Source organism: Ambystoma mexicanum, chromosome 2q (genome assembly GCF_040938575.1).
Source record: "Ambystoma mexicanum isolate Mex_15411 chromosome 2q, UKY_AmexF1_1, whole genome shotgun sequence".
NCBI classification, from domain to species: Eukaryota; Metazoa; Chordata; class Amphibia; order Caudata; family Ambystomatidae; genus Ambystoma; species Ambystoma mexicanum.
The window spans coordinates 1,338,109,670-1,338,125,893 of NC_090924.1; the positions used below are offsets into that span (position 1 = coordinate 1,338,109,670).

At 40.6% G+C, this 16,224-nt stretch overlaps 1 protein-coding gene across 1 annotated transcript in view; it reads right to left on the minus strand.

The window, feature by feature from the left end:
* The window catches only part of GADL1 (glutamate decarboxylase like 1), a 689,547-nt gene extending 684,051 nt beyond the window's left edge, over positions 1-5,496 (minus strand). Inside the window, exon 1 of the mRNA XM_069648800.1 lies at positions 5,214-5,496. Coding sequence (XP_069504901.1) covers positions 5,214-5,292 — 79 coding nt within the window. The 5' untranslated portion in view covers positions 5,293-5,496. The remainder of the gene's footprint in view (positions 1-5,213) is intronic.
* Between the last annotated feature and the right edge of the window lie 10,728 nt (positions 5,497-16,224).

Below are 16,224 nucleotides of genomic sequence, written 5' to 3' on the forward strand. Positions count from 1 at the left end.
TGTAGGTCACAGCATGCATTCACCCACAGTGCTAGGCCTCTTGCAGGTGGTGTGTGATCTGCAATAACACCAACCCAGTCCCAATACTACCCCAACCTACACTGCACTTCAACAAAGCATTTAAAAGTACATTCGGACCAGTTCTCACAGCACTCACATTACATTTAAATGAGAGCCTGTAGCAGGTTCCTGTGTTAGATTTGCAGGTTGGATCATGTCCTTTATGACACCCCAATGGATCACGATGGGGAGATGGGAGACGTTCTTAGCATTACGCTGTTACATTAGAAAGGAAAGTCAGTGCAAGTTCTTAGTTTAATGTTCTTACTAGTATGTTAAGTCCTGTTGCTTCAATGCATTGTAATGGAGAGTTGTGGAATGTTCTTACCAGTACTCCAATGCATTTCAATGGTTAGGCAAGATCAGCGCCTTAGAGTTTCCATTTGAAATGCAATGGAGAAATGGTGCAGTCGCCTAGCAGATTACTTCCTAAAATGGGAAACTGGAGCATTCCCAATAATGAGATGTTAAATGTTCCTCGAGTGCACAGGGGGTGTTCGAGCAGGCCCTTCAAAGATCCTCACTGGACCTCAGCGAGGAGATGATTAGATCCCTTGTTTTACCCAATGTATTCCAACAGGGAGTTGAAGGAATGACAGTCATCACAGACAAATGTATTTTAATGGACTTTAGCTAAACAGCCATTGCACCCAATGCACGCCAATGGGTAGTTGGAACACATTTCCAGTACAACCTCAATGTAGCAGCATAGGTGCCTCATTGTTCTCCTATTCATATCAGTTATGAGGGGGAACAGGTATCTATAACCTACCAGAGGCATTCCCAATAGAAGTTGGGGCAGGCCTCTTATGATGCTGAATGTATTTCAAGGAGGACTCTGAGAAAGACCTTCCTAGCGCTAATGCATTAGAGCGAGAATTTGAAGCAAGTCCTTCAAAGCCCTTATGCATTTGAAATGTGAGTTGAACAAAGTCCTTCCTAGCTCTAATGAACTTGAAAGGGGAGTTGGAATACGTCCTTCCTAGCATTAATGCATTTAAATAGGGGAATTGGAGCTAGTGCTTCCTAGACTAATGCATTTGAATGGGGATTAGAAAACAAGTCTTTCTATCTCTATTGCATTTGAATTGGGAGTTGAAGCAAATACTTCCTAGCTCTAATGCATGTCAATGGGGAGTTTGAAAGAGGCCTTCCTATCACTAATGCATTTGAATTGGGAGTGGAAGCAAGTCCTTCCTAGCTCTAATGCTTCAAAATTGGGAGTTGAAGAAAATCCTTCCTATCTCTAATGCATTTTATTTGGGAGTTGAAGCAAATCCTTCCTAGCTCTGATGCATGTCAATGGGGAGCTTGAAAGAGGCCTTTCTATCACAAATGCATTTGAATTGGGAGTGGAAGCAAGTCCTTCTAGCTTCACAATTGGGAGTTGAAAAAAAATCATTACTAGCTCTAATGCATTTTAAGGGGGAGTTAGAAAAAGTCCTTCCTAGCATTAATGCGTTTTTAATGGGAATTGGACTTAGTCCTTCCTAGCCTAATGTATTTAAATGGGGGAGGATAGGTGTTGGCACAAGTCCTTCCAAGATCTAATGCATTTTAATGGATAGCTGGAGTAAGTTCTTTGCAGCCTTGCAGCATTTCAAAGTGGAGATGGATCAATTGCTTTTTAGTCTGATTTAATTTCTATGAGGAGAAGGAGTAAATTATCCCTAATTCCACTACATTCCAAACGTAAATTGGGCAGGTCTTTCCTATTCCCTAATGCATTTCATGTGGGTGCTGGGACAATGCCTTCCTTGCAATTATACATTTCAGATGGCAAAGGAAACCCATTCTTCCTATCTTTAAAGCATGTCACCCATGACTTGGACCAAGACTGCTAGATCTAAGGCATTTGAATGGTCAGCTGGAACCTGGGTGAACCTTCAAATACTGCCAAGTGCAGTAACTCTTACTCCTACCAGACACCCTCCAATATGCATGTCTGTATTTAGAAACTTAACATAACTCTTTCTGATGGGTTTTCCTACTGGGTTCCTTATACATATAGATCCTGCCCACTTGTGACAGCAGTCTGTGTTGCAGCTGATTATCCCCTTGGCGCCATTCAACAATTGCACTTCTCATCCCGCTGCCGATCGCCAGGCTTCAATAGGTAGCTGAAACTACCTACACGTTTTACTAAAGATCTGTCCAATTAGATTTACAAAGTGTGAACATTAGGCACAATCAACTTTTTAAAATATGTATTGGAACAGCCCTGAGTCACACCCCAATATCTGATGCACTGGGCACCTCGAAATAGGTTTTATCAGTATTCCAAATGTATTGCTTATTAAAATCTAAATATATTTTGCTTGAACTGTAAAGTGATACTCATTTGAAGCTAAATTATTTCCCTCGTTTTGATCAACAATGTCCGACATATTGAAATCAGATATCCACGTAATGACCTAAGAAGTCTCCCACATATTGCTCATCGTGGCCTGAGATATCTCGCATAATGATGTAGGATATCACTCAGATGTCTCTTATATTGACCTCAGATGATTGTCATATTAACCTGAGATGTCTCGACTATAAATCACAGTGTTCACTCATATTGATCTGGACTTGGCCTCAGCTGACTCTAAACATTGCTCATTTTGAACCCCATATACCTTCCATCTGAACTCCACACTGTTATTCGTTTGGATCCAAACCAAGATCCTGATCCACACCACAAACATTCCTCATTAATATAAAAGATATTGGACAAATGGAATGTTTCCAGATGACTGTGTGGCCTAAGACTACATTATCCAGAATGCATCTGGATTTTAAATTACAACTGAGGACTAAAATATGCCATGAAGTTCATAAGATGGCCCAACATTTTGTATCTCATATATATTTCATGTTAACCCTACACCAGACAATACTTTCTAAGCTTGTTTCCAGTTGATCTTCCATACCTCTTGTTGGGCACTCAACACATCACCTGGGAGGGGATAGAACAGGGGCAACGCATTCATCTTGAAAGCAAGGACACGCAGCGCAACACAGGTTTGAATCTCAATCCTGCCCTCAGAAACCAATCTCTCTGGTATTAAGCCATTATAAAATAAAAAATGATAATTATAATCATCACAGATGTGCAACCCCAAACACTGCTCAGGTGACCTTCACAATGCCCTTTGGAGCAAAAATAGGACTGAGCCATGTCAATCTCGTGAGGATAGCTCAGGGGCAACGTGCATGCCTTGGAAGCAAGACGGCACAGGTTCGATCCCCTGGTCCACGCTTAGAAACCTCTGGTTATTAAGCGTGTTATAAATAACCTATCATAACCAATGGCGTTCATGTTTAATCACAAATATCTTCCATGTAGGCTCTGCAGTGCAACTCATTTAGAAGAAAAAACAGACCTTATATTCAGTCAAAGGTCTTCCCATTTGTACCCAAACACATTGCAAGTCAACTATTAACACTTTCAACTACAAGTCATCATTATCGCACTAATAGGAGGGAAAAGTAACTCACATCCAAACTAATGCCCCTCATGCTGCCCCCAAAACGTTCCTGATTTGGCACTGAAAGTGTCTTGTATTTCCGCCAATATATTTTGTTTGAACACCATGCATTCACTCATTAGACACTTTAAAGGAGAATCGACTTAAAGTGTGCCTCATTTTCTATCCCATGTGCATCTCATTTGAACTCTGGAGGGTCACTCATTTGGCATCTCAGATTATCCCCCATGACCCAAAATGTCTCCATAGACACTTGTGTTATGCTACTTTATCTGAATGTATATATGTATTATTAGAGATATATCACAATTGTAAATAATTATAGTAACATTGTATATAACTGACCGCCTCGCCATATAGCAATGCCTCAACCTCTTGATTAGATATGATCCCCGTAAAGTCTGTACATACCTTCTCTTTATCACTGTAAATTGTGTAACACTTTAATCCTATGTAACATTGTAACGCTTTGTTACACTGCAATTCTATGTAACATTGTAAGCTTTGCATATTCTCTTCACTGCGCCCGGTTACCCTTGGGTCTGGCGCGCATTACAAATAAACAAACAAACAAATTAACAAACATATGTTCACCCCAACTACCTTTCTTTTGAACTAGGGAGCTTCACTCTTTTGGCAAAAGGGGTTCATTCGAAATCCATCTCTTTTTCCAACTCCAAATAGCTTTCATTTGCACTCCAGAATCCCTCATTTAGGAGCCTGCACTTATCCTGAACAACCGGGAACATGTCAAACCATTGGATGGCTCTGGAATAAGCCTGCTTTTAGAAGCTGCGCAAGCAGACCGCTCCCATTGGAATTAATTGTAAATGCTCTCTGCTAAAAATGGCAGGCGGCATTTACACTCTTTGCCACAACTAAGCATGAAAGCAATGCACGCACGCAATTACACCAATGAACTCATTTTGGTCCAAGCAGTTCTGTAAAGGGAGCCGTAAACGCAAGACGTATCGATTGCGTGCCTCCATTTTCTGCTCTGAGAATTTCAGGCAGGCGTAAAATGAATGGACCCTTATGGAATCTGCCACGAGTTAGCACCTGCGAATGCGCAGACGGTTGCAGAGCAGGCCATTAGTAAACAGTGTCTGCAAAGCGGAATTTGCAGGTGGCGTTCACTGTTCATGCAACATGGAAATTTACAGTGAAGAACTAAGGGAGGCTGCCTTGTTTTACTTTTGCACTCCACCTTGCAAAAATTAATTAAAACGTGCATGCAGGGACCCCATCAGAATGTAAGTGCTGATGTTGGCACCGCCCATGCATGCAATTTGCATTTTTATTTTTTCTAAATGCACCCCGCCCCCACCCCCTCACCCCCTCGTATTGTTACGCTTTGGTTTTACACTCCATCTTGCAAATGTGGAAAATTCCATGGGCAGGGACAATGCTAATGTTGGACCAAGTGCCAACAATTACTACTTTGAAACAATGAACACCCCCCCACCCCCACTTGAACTCATCAGTGCCAGCCATGAGTAACCAGAACAATGTTCTCATCCACCCAGCAAGAGACATCACCCCCTGCCCCCCAATGCCCTTCCTTTGAACTCCAATGTCACTCATTGAGCAAGCATACATGTACGCCCCCTCTCATTTGCTCCAAGTGCCCCCCATCTCAGGAGTCAAGGATGCCAGAGTTGCACCACAGAGTTACTGTACCTTTGGTCTGCAGGGTGCCAGCTGCAGAGTGTGGAATGCGAGCCTCCTGCCTCCTCGGAGTTGCTACTTCTGGGTCCATTGTTCGGGGGTTCACAGGTGATCTTCGGTGTGGGGGTACGGGGTCTGGCAGCAGGTGGCGGGCAGGCAGAGTCCGCGCACAGCAGCAGGCTTATCTCTCCAGTGCCTGGGCCAGGCTGTAATCTCAAGGCGGCGGCAGCAGCAACTCGGACGGGGCAGACGGTCGCGGAGCAGAGGCAGGAGCCCAAGCAGGCCAGCTATTAATACCAAGGCTGCTGGACCTCGGCCAGCCCCCTCAGACCTGGAAAAACCCCAGAGCGCAGATGGCCAGGAGAGGGAGGGCCCGGCCACTGTCACTGCGCTCGCCTCTCAAGCCACCACCGGCGGCTTATGCTCCAGTGTCTGCGCGGCACAGGCCGCTGTAACCCTCATGCAGACCGTTTCACCTCCAGTAGACAACACCCATGTGTAAAGAAAGTACAGCATATAAAACTGCCCGCTAAGGCATCACGGCGGCAGGTGTGGCTGTCTAACTTGGCGCCTGGTTCAGTCTCTAAGATAGCTTGGTGGGTAAATGCACGTGTCGCAGAGATGTGTGTGTGTGTAAAATGAAACTCCCATGTTCAAATCCCAGTGTGAATAAGTCTTCTTCTCATGCTTCCTACCGGAGTGGGAACCACTGACTTTGGTAGTAACTGCACCTTTTTTTTAAAGCGTCGTCAATATCTCGTGGTTAGGTGCTACATGAACAAATACGTTTAAGTTGATATATGGTATATTTTGTTTACTGCATATGTGATGGGCTGCTCCATCTGTGATCTCTTTCTTTGAATCCTTTTAATCGAGTGTTTTAGAACAAATAGTAACTTGCTAATGTGTGCAAGTTGTTGGTGAGTAATGTTTTACTGTTTTACGGTAGCACTGCACTGCCCAGCGACTTCATTAGAAATGGCAACACGTCATAGTTTACACCTTGGGCACAGATTTCGATATTCTTTTTCCTTTTAGCTCAATGGGCAGGTGAGGGGTGACATGCACACATATTTTGTGCACCACAGACTAAGGCGGGGATGCCCCAGGCTGGGGTAAAGTATGCCCTGCACTGAGAAGTCTCGGTGCTCTTAAACTACTGCAGTGTCGATTTGGCGCATTATGAAATCATCTTAACATAACATCAAATAAAGATTGTATAATATTGACTATCTGAATACCTTTAATTAATAAAAAAAAAAAAGATATGGCTCATTAAGGGGTATGAGGGTGGGAGAGACATTGAGCAATGTGACGGCATTGACACCACTATATAGACCTCTTACATTTCGTGCAGGGGGAACCTACCCATTTGCACTTATGTGAAAAAGTGCCCCTTCTGTGCATTTAGTGTCATTTTGAAAAAAAGTGCATACATATGAAGAGTTAAAGAGCCTTTACTTTTCACTGTTCTGATCTGTTTTGGAAAACAAATGCAACTGCCGCCTGCAAATAACGCTGTGCAGTCACCACTGGCAATGGATTCCTATGGAATCCGCCTGCTTCTTGCAGGTGCAAAGGTCGGGCAGATTCCAAGAGAATGCTTAGGTTTTCCAACTGCATGACAATACATGCGGCGGGATAGCACAGTGCAAATTGAAGGCGGAGCGGGAGAGTCTTTTACCTGCCCCTACGCTGCTTTAAATTCATTGAAAAGTCCCTGAGTCATTAGATGAAAGCATACACCTTGCTTTTTACACTTTATTTTAACAATAGACAGGACTTTACAAAACAAAAAAATGTGCATGACGTATAGAGGTATTGAGAGTCTCTCTGACGCCGGATAATGCAGCATTTACTATCCAGTAAAAAATAAGAAAACGCATTGCAAAAGTCGCCATTTAAGACTTATTTGAGGGCGAAATTTTCCATTAATTTTTATTGTCGCTAGCTTGTTCATGCCATTTACTTCTAGTTTGATATTTAGTTACTATTTGCTTTGGTATGAGTTAGCTTTTCCTACATGATGCATTCAATGCATGTATTGAACACTGAACTATTGCATGTTTAAGTGACATGAGTAAATTACGTCAGAAATGGGGTGATGTTTGATCCCAGAGGCTTGCGTGTTCCTTGAGTGTCAATCTGTCCCGAAAGCCATAGTGAATGGATGCCAGCGGGTGCTGCTACTTTCTTACTGAAACTGAATGCGAATGATGAGCGCTGATTCTGTAATTGAACAACCCTTCCTGCCAGCTTCCTGACACATCTGTACTGCGTGTATCCCTTTAGTGCACACGATTATTTTAGGTACTAGTTTGTTACGCAATGACAAAGAGAGTGCCCCTCCTCCTTGACACTGATGTCAAGAGATGGCATGCAATAACTATAGCATCTAGGTGAAGACTGGTCTGGCCAGGAGTAGAGTTCATAGTGGTACAGGGCGTCTGCTGTATGCCCTCTGATCCCGCTGATAACAATCTGTGGTAACATTTGTTCTATGACTGTATTGCGTATAGGGTACTGTTAACCATCAACCCTTCCATTACCACTAAAGAAAATCTTGTTATTAAGATACTTCAACCTACCATTATTCTGTTCCTGGTGTCTCTTGCTATGCGTGTGGGGTCACAGTGTTTTTCATATGTTAATTATAGGCAACTTCAACTTTGTCGTCTGATGTCCATCTCAAGACTGATAACAATACATTTCTGGAAACTTTAGGTAGCCGTGGCAGTGGCATTTCCTCGCTGAAGACCTTTGTTACCAAGGAATTCTCTCCGAGGCCTTGTCTGGCCACACGCTCAGACTTTTCAACCTCACTCAGAGGCCTACCTATCGTCTTCTAGGAAACACATTGTCAAGCATGCCACAAAGAACCAGAAGCAGACAATTGTCTTCCCCATGAAAAGGACTTCATTTTTCTGGATGTTTTAAGAATTACATTTCTTTTTAGTTTTGCCTATTAGTTTGCACGGCAAGCACTGCCCATTTGCCTAAACGATTGGCATGTGAAATGAAGATAGGAAGGCGACGAATGTGATTAGGGAAATATATCCTGTGGGTGTTGTTTGCAGTTTTTACTTGCCTCTATCCATGCTAGTGCCTATGGCTTTACCCCACCCCACATCTCTTTCAATTGCTTATGTGTTTTCAAGGGGACACCAATTTCTTCTGAAGGGTATTTACAGATGAAAACTAACTCTTTGTGTGACAATACATTTTTTGCCCAATTATGCCTCCTGCCACTTCATTTATAAACAAATATGTCTGCCCATGCTTCTGTTCCCTGAACAACGTTTTTGTAAAAAACACGAATTACCAATTCCAACTGTTTGGGGGCTTTTAAAGCCATTTGATAGGCCTTTGCCAGGCACTATCATAATATGACAAGGTACTAAGACCATTTGCCAGCTGTTGCCAACTTCTGGATGAGTAACACCTTTTTTCCAGCATCTTGAAAATGCCTAAGCCTTGCGACAAAATCCCAAATTATTGCCTTTGACAATGCTTGTTGCAATGGAATGCCTTATGGCACTTTATTGATGCCCTTCAGGCATCTATCATGAGGTTATGAAGAATACTGTGTAGGGGAAAGCATCTAGACACAGAATTACTGGAATGGTACATTTCTACTTTCCTATTGTGTGCCTGTAAAATGCAGGCTGTTGCCTCCTCGCCCGAGAGACAGCACCAGATAAATGATGCCAATTTCCCCCACACTCTTTGAATCAAAATTGGGACTGCACAGGCGAAGACGCAAGAAATCCCAAGCACGAGGCACTGCCAAAGCATTAACCCACAGCAAGAAATGCCGAAAACCCTTTTTCCAAAATAAAACTTTCTACTTTCATCTGAAGAAAGGTACCTGTCTACATTGACACAATGTACTGTGCAGAATGCTACGCATACGAAATGTGGATTCCGTGAAATATGTAATCGATAATAGTACCATACTCTACACACAGTGGGGAGCATATCCAAGGAGCAGCGCCAGTTCTTACATTACCTGGAAAAAATTACGTTTTAAAGAGAGCTACATTTATTCACATCTAATCTTTAATAAAATAACATGTTGTCATGTGTTTTCAGATGAAGAATCTCAGTGTGCAAAACTTTCATTTCATAAATTGTTGGCATGTCATTTAAATGAAGCATCATGTTGTTATGCGCATAAAACATATATTTCTTTCTCCAAAAGTAGTCTAATCCAAGTGGATTATCTTATCAATAATATGTGTAAGAAACATTTTGTGAGGCACTTGTATATGAAATAGAAGTTTAATGTAAATGTATCAAGTGTTATAGTTATATGTGAGACTTTAAACACGGAATGCATTACTGGTAAATCTGCAAGACCCCATCAAATAAACACATTCAAATCCCTGTAATAAAGACCTGGTTGTTCAGGGCTTTCAAGTAATGGGATGCCCCCGGCCACCGTGGTTCATCTTAAGAGAAATATTCTTAGAAAATATTGGTAGTAACAGTCCGAAATGTTGCCCAAATGTATGTTCCTCTGAAGTATTATCATCTGGACTGAGAACATAACATGTGGTCCCAGTCCAAGTGCTTCAAATGAAGCCAATTACAGTATGCCAATTGCAGTATGCCTTGATTATGATGAAAACAAAATAACGAATGAAAAAAGAACGATACAAATATCAACAAATAAATATATGGGGGATGGGGTAAAGGGTTAAAAGGGGTGGGAGGTTCCATGGTGGGGTTAGAAGATTGGGTAAATGGGGGTTCGGTAAAGGTTTAAAAAGTTGTGGGGGGATCCAGGGTGGGATTAGAAGCTTGGGTAAATGGTGGGTTCAAAGAATTATTGAAAATGTATTTTTTGGCAAACTAACTTCTTTTATTCACCTTTCATGCCTTTTGAAAAAATATTCCATTGGACAAAACATTTTCTTACCAAAATATCTACTGATCTCTTGACTCCATTCTCCACAACCTGTATACATTTTTTGATTTGGTTTTCCATATATATTAAGCCTTAAAGCCGTCAAAATGAGGATGCATAGGCAAGGAAGGGATCAAGACAGGAAAGCATTGTTTGAACCAAAAAGGAGCATGTTGCATCCCTTCACATACAGACCACAGAGAGAGGGACAAAGGGAAAAAATCATGAAACTCGAAAAGTTACATTAATAAGACATGACAAAATACTGTGAAATAATGACACTGAATGAATATTTAAAGCATCAAATTATACCTAGGGGTTTGAAGACTTGTGTTTTTCCAAATTTTGATGAGTACAATAATGCATAATTAGCCTAATCATGGGAGTAAAATGTATCATTTTCCTCATATACCATGTTAGAACTATTAATTAAACATGTGGAAAAATGTCATGCTATGGCAGAACAGGATATTATTGTATTGGAGGAGGGACCTCATAAAATAGATCAAGTAGATACCATTAAAAATGAATTCAACACACTGGGTCAACTCTTAAGAGAATTTCAAGACAAGATAAAACTGAAAAAGTCAAGAACATTCTTGACAGTGAACACTCTGTTGAATAAACCTGTTAGTTCAGATGCAGAAAGTACAGACGGCTTTGAGGGCTCAAACGATATGGATAAACCCAAAAGAAACTATTTGTCTGAAATGTATGATATAGAAAAGGGAATAGATATCAACAGATAGGGATGGACATTTAAAAAAAGGTGTTGTTTTACAACCCAAAAAAATAACGGGGTGCAGGCAAGTGCAGAAGGCAAAGAAAGAGAGGTAAGAGAGGAAAGAGAATCAATAGTACAAACAGAAGATGGAAGAGGGATTTTAATAAGATCAAGACTCAGGCGTTTTGTGACCACAAGAAGGATAACAATACCATAATTAACCTATCAAAAAGACCTTTGAGTAATGGATACATTGATATTCTTAAAAAGGGTATAACATTTTAACCGTATGTGAGATAAAGACCAATAGATGTATATGTGGATACATATACATTTTGTCATAAATTTAAACTTAAACAAATATGTTCTAAATTATATATGGATACCATACATGACAGTGTGGTGAAATTGAGGAATTGAGTCATTCATTAATGGATTTAGAACCCATAAAGCTATTGATGTCACTGAAAGAAGGTGATGCGAGCACACGCAAAATCTTAGTTGACTTAGACATTGAACAGGAAGCCAGCAGGGAAAACTGTTTACATGTAAAAACAATATGATTGAGGTATTTTTTGATCTTGAAACCAAAGATATTTGCAAGTTCGATGACAACTTTAAAAAAAGAAAACTATTTCTTAAATACAATATGTTGAGTGAGCAATTAACATTTTGGAAAAGTTACAAGATCATGAGACTGTGCTCAAGTCGGCAGATAAAGGTGGAAATATTGTTGTGTTAAATAGTGGTGACCCTATCCAAATGAGCTCTAATCACCTGCAAGAAGAAGGGAAATATAAAATTATACCGGAAAACCCTTGGGCTTCTCTGAAACGGAAAGCTCCAAGTATTATAAAAATGTTGTTCAAGAAGGCATTATACATAAAAAAGACTATGAAAACCTACAAATTAAATTTGTGAATTATCCTTTTATATATTTTCTTCCAAAAAACGTTAAAATGTTTGATAAAATACCTACTGGCAGGCCATTAGTAAATGGTATTGGCTCAACCATGCAACCAATTTCAGAATTTGGAGACAGGTTTTTTTTAATCCTATGGTGAAGCAATTACCCTCATATCTACAAATATTAACATCAATAGTGTGGCAATCAAATTATTGGTTGGTAATGCTAGATGTGGTGGCATTGTAGCATTATATACCTCCATTGAACATTAGCTAGTCATTGATGCACTGGAATATTTTTACAGCAAGAAGTCAGACACATCTTTTTGGGAAAAGAATATGTTGGTAGAAGTAACCAACTTGATATATTTTTTTTTTTATTGGTCAAATTAACCAACAACTGTCCGGAGTGGCAATGGGGTCAAAGTGTTCACTGTAAATAGCTAATTTATTCATGGGACTCCTTTCAACCTACAGACTAATTTTGTTACCAAATTGTAGCGGTTCATTGATAATATATTGATGATATTGGCAGAGAGATTTAATGGATTATGTGGAGGCATTACATGATAATTAATATGGTATTACATTTACTGTAATATACAACCAGACATGTATTTCTTTTGTAGATTTATATATACTGATATGTAATAAAAGGATTGAAACAAATACATATAGGAAACCCCCAGAGGCAAATACAACATTATGTGCCAATATTTGTCTTCAGAAATGTATCATGAACAATGTACCAGAATTTATGAGAGCGAAAAGAAATTGAAGTACACCAGGGTTATTCACTCAACAATGTGGTATTCTGAGGAAGAGATTTTGGCAGAGAGGATATAATCAGAGTGTCATTGAAAAAAGCGATTGATAAGGTAAATCGAAGAGCAATAACAGACTTATTGGTAACTACAACACATGAAAGAGAAGGAGTCGACAAATGTAGATTTATAACACAATATTCTGCACAGAGTCAGATTATCTATAACATGCTAAGAAAACATCGGAATGTGTTATTATTGGAGAAAGATGTCTTACAGTGCATAGATACAACACCAAGTAGTCTATAGAAAAGCACCTACAATTAGGAATGTATTAGCTCCAAGTTTTCTAAAATGTTTTTGCAAACATTCAGGATACACTTGGATAAACTCAAAACCAGTGGGTTTTTATAAATGTGGTGATTGCATTTATTGCAAATATATGAAGAATTCAAACACTTTCTTTGATGATAAGGGGAACAGGTACAGAGCAAGGAATGTATAAACTATAAACGTTGTTTTGTATTATATGCTATTACATGCATATATCACCAAATGTACATTGGCAGTACAAAGAGACAACTATGCACAAGGACCTATGAACATCTTAGAGCTGTGAAAACACAATATTAAAAATATCTGTACCCTGTTCACTGGCATTCACATCATCAGAATGAAAAACTGGAATTTGAAAATGTGGCATCAAAAGAATTGTGTTGGATGATAGAGGAGGTGATGGAGAAGAAAGATTAAGACAGCAAGAGGGAAACATGATTTTTTTATTTTAGAACGGCAATTAATGGCTTAAATTCAGATCATGAACTACATACATTCTTTTTGGTGAACTAGATCAGTATTGTGCATACATGGCTATTCAGAAGGAGTTAATCGTTTCCCAGTAAGATTTGTGTGGTGGAAACGATACAATAGAGACTGACAAATGTGAATGACTAATTATCCTTGAACATACAGTCCTTGAATATTGATATTCTCAAAACATAGAATATTAAGTTATTGAGTCACGTTTAAAATCTTGATACTCAATAATTGAGGTACACATACCGAATTGGACAAAAGGGTCTTATCTGCATATAGAAGTAAGATAAGAAAATACATTGTCAAATATGACTATGGAGTCAAGAGTTCAGTAGATGTTTTGGAAATTTTTCGTCCAATGGAATATTTTTTCAAAAGGCATGAAGGTGAATATAAGATGTTTGTCTGCCAACAAGTACATTTTCAATAATTCTTTGAAGTGCTAAGCAAAATATTTAAAAGAAGGTGCGCAAAAGGGTTAAAGGGTTTTTCAAAAATCACCTTAATAATGTAGCCATATTTCATCACAAACACTCCTGTTAGTTGTTCCTGAATATGTAGGTGGTTGTGGGAGTCTACAAATCCATATTATATTGATGTTAATGTTGCTACATTGAGAAATGAGAACAAATGATTCTCAGTCCAAAGTGTACAGCCTCACCCGTTCAAATGAGCAGAAACCTGATCAACCATTTATAAAGAAAGGTTGGGAGACCACCAGCGGGCGCAGACGGAATGTTATGTTATGTTATGTTGCATTTGTATAGCGCCTTATGTACCATTGGTATGATCTCAAGGCGCTGGTAGGTTGAACGCCCTCGTGAACCGCAGTTCAAGTCAGTTGAGAGAGAGTCGTAAAGTGCGTGGGCGCACCAGCTATGTGTGCAGCCGGTGTGGTTGTTGCATGATAGCTGCTTCTTAGCAGTAGTTGTGGTGCTGAGGAGATCAGTTGAATGTGTTCAGTCTGGAGGGTTGACAATCAGACTGAGTTATGGCTGCGTTAGGCCTGAGGAGACGCCTAAGCTAGCCGGTGTGTGCTAGCTAGCTATGTTTTATTAGGATGATGGGTGGTTTGATGGGTCATGTTAGTATGAGAAGAGCTTTACCGAATGTGTCATAGTACTGCTGTGTTCTAGTTGAATGGTGGTGTATAGGAGAGAGTATGCAGGCACAATCTACCTACTAAATTTAACTTTTAACACAGTGACGCTATTAGGGTACATTCAATGTTGTTGGTGATACTATCTTAATTCAACTCTACTATAGTAACTCTAATAGGAGATGCTTCTAGGTTGAACTTTAACACAGTGACGTTATTGGCGCCCACTCAATGATGTTGGGAATACCGTCTAGGTTCAACATTAACACAGAGATCCTACAAGGGTGCGCTTTATAAGTTCAGCTTTAACACAGTGAATGGAACAATAACCCACCGTCTCCCTTGTCCAGCGACAAACAGCTCAATAAAATTAGCCTTAATCAATAACTAAATGCAGTGAAAGTGAAACACCGGCAACCAGGTGGGATCCAGAGGGGGCACACTGGAAATCGCTTCTATCTGAGGATGGACTGCATTGATATAGATTACAATGCATTGTGGCCTAAAGGATATAGACATGGCGGGGACGCAGAGTATGATAGAGGAGCAGCACTGTGAGATAAGGGCCCTTCCCGAACACACTTAAGATCAGCCCTGGAAGAGGCAAGCATAGGCGGCAACCTGGCCAACAATGTGCAAGCTAATTGACTCTACTGAAAACCTGGTGACCCTCACGAGATGAGCCCATTGAAGAATGGGGCTATCAGCACACAACTAGCCCTGCATGGTCCGGATCTCGCGGATCTCAAGCGACTCATGGCCCTCAGCGAAAGCAGCCACTACAGCAGGGTCAGTGCGCCTCTCCCCAGCTGCTCCCATAATTGTCACCCGTGCTACACGGGTTACTGACACAGAGCATTTAGTGTACAATAAGCATGGGACTCGAGGGCGCACCCATGATCACAGTACCGCCACACATCAAACTTGTAAAGATCATTAAGACGTGATCCAATTAGCAGGACCCCCGCTCTATGAATAGGAATGAGGCTTCCTAATATAAGAGGCCCACAACACTCAGCCTAATCACACACTTCCTTGAAGGGGGAGGTACCTGATATAAAGGAGGGAAGCAGGTGGCCACTGTATAAATAAGGAAGGAAGTGTTCAGTTTGACACCCACCTCATAATGGCCTGGGGTAAGGTTGAAACTATAGGGATGGGGGGCTGTATTTTCCTACCATACAATTGGCAGCTCATGTAATTTGGCCAATGCCACAACCTCAGAAAACATAGGCCAGTTAACTTACCAAGTAGAGAGGCACCTAGCAACGCACACAGCCACATTGTGCTATCTTCCAACATTACGGAATCCCGAGAAGTCAATATATGCTTCTTGAAAACTATTTGCCACACTGACCCTTGCAAAGGGCCACTGCCCCAAGACAATCAACTCGACACTTGGATACTGGATCACGCAGCATATATGACAATTGGTTATGGAAGGCCTCTTAACAGAGCATGCACAGCCACCCAGCAGAATAAAGAGCCATTAGAGGAACCATGCAAGAACATGCAGTTGCCATATGCTAGCCACCAGCACATTTACCCAGCTGAATAGCTTTTGCCAAGACCCAGACAAGACCAAAGTGAGTCAAATGGAGGACACTCTATGCAACTAAATAGAAGAATGCAACTATATAGAAGCATCAACAAAGGTGGACATACATCTGCTCCTAGAAGTGCTCAGATCCATAAAGAGTGTCCTGTTAGTGGCAATCTCAGGGTGAACATGGTCAAAGAAACATTGGAAGTAATAGTGAACAAACAAACCAACAACTGTCTGCTGACCTAGTGAAGATGAAAAC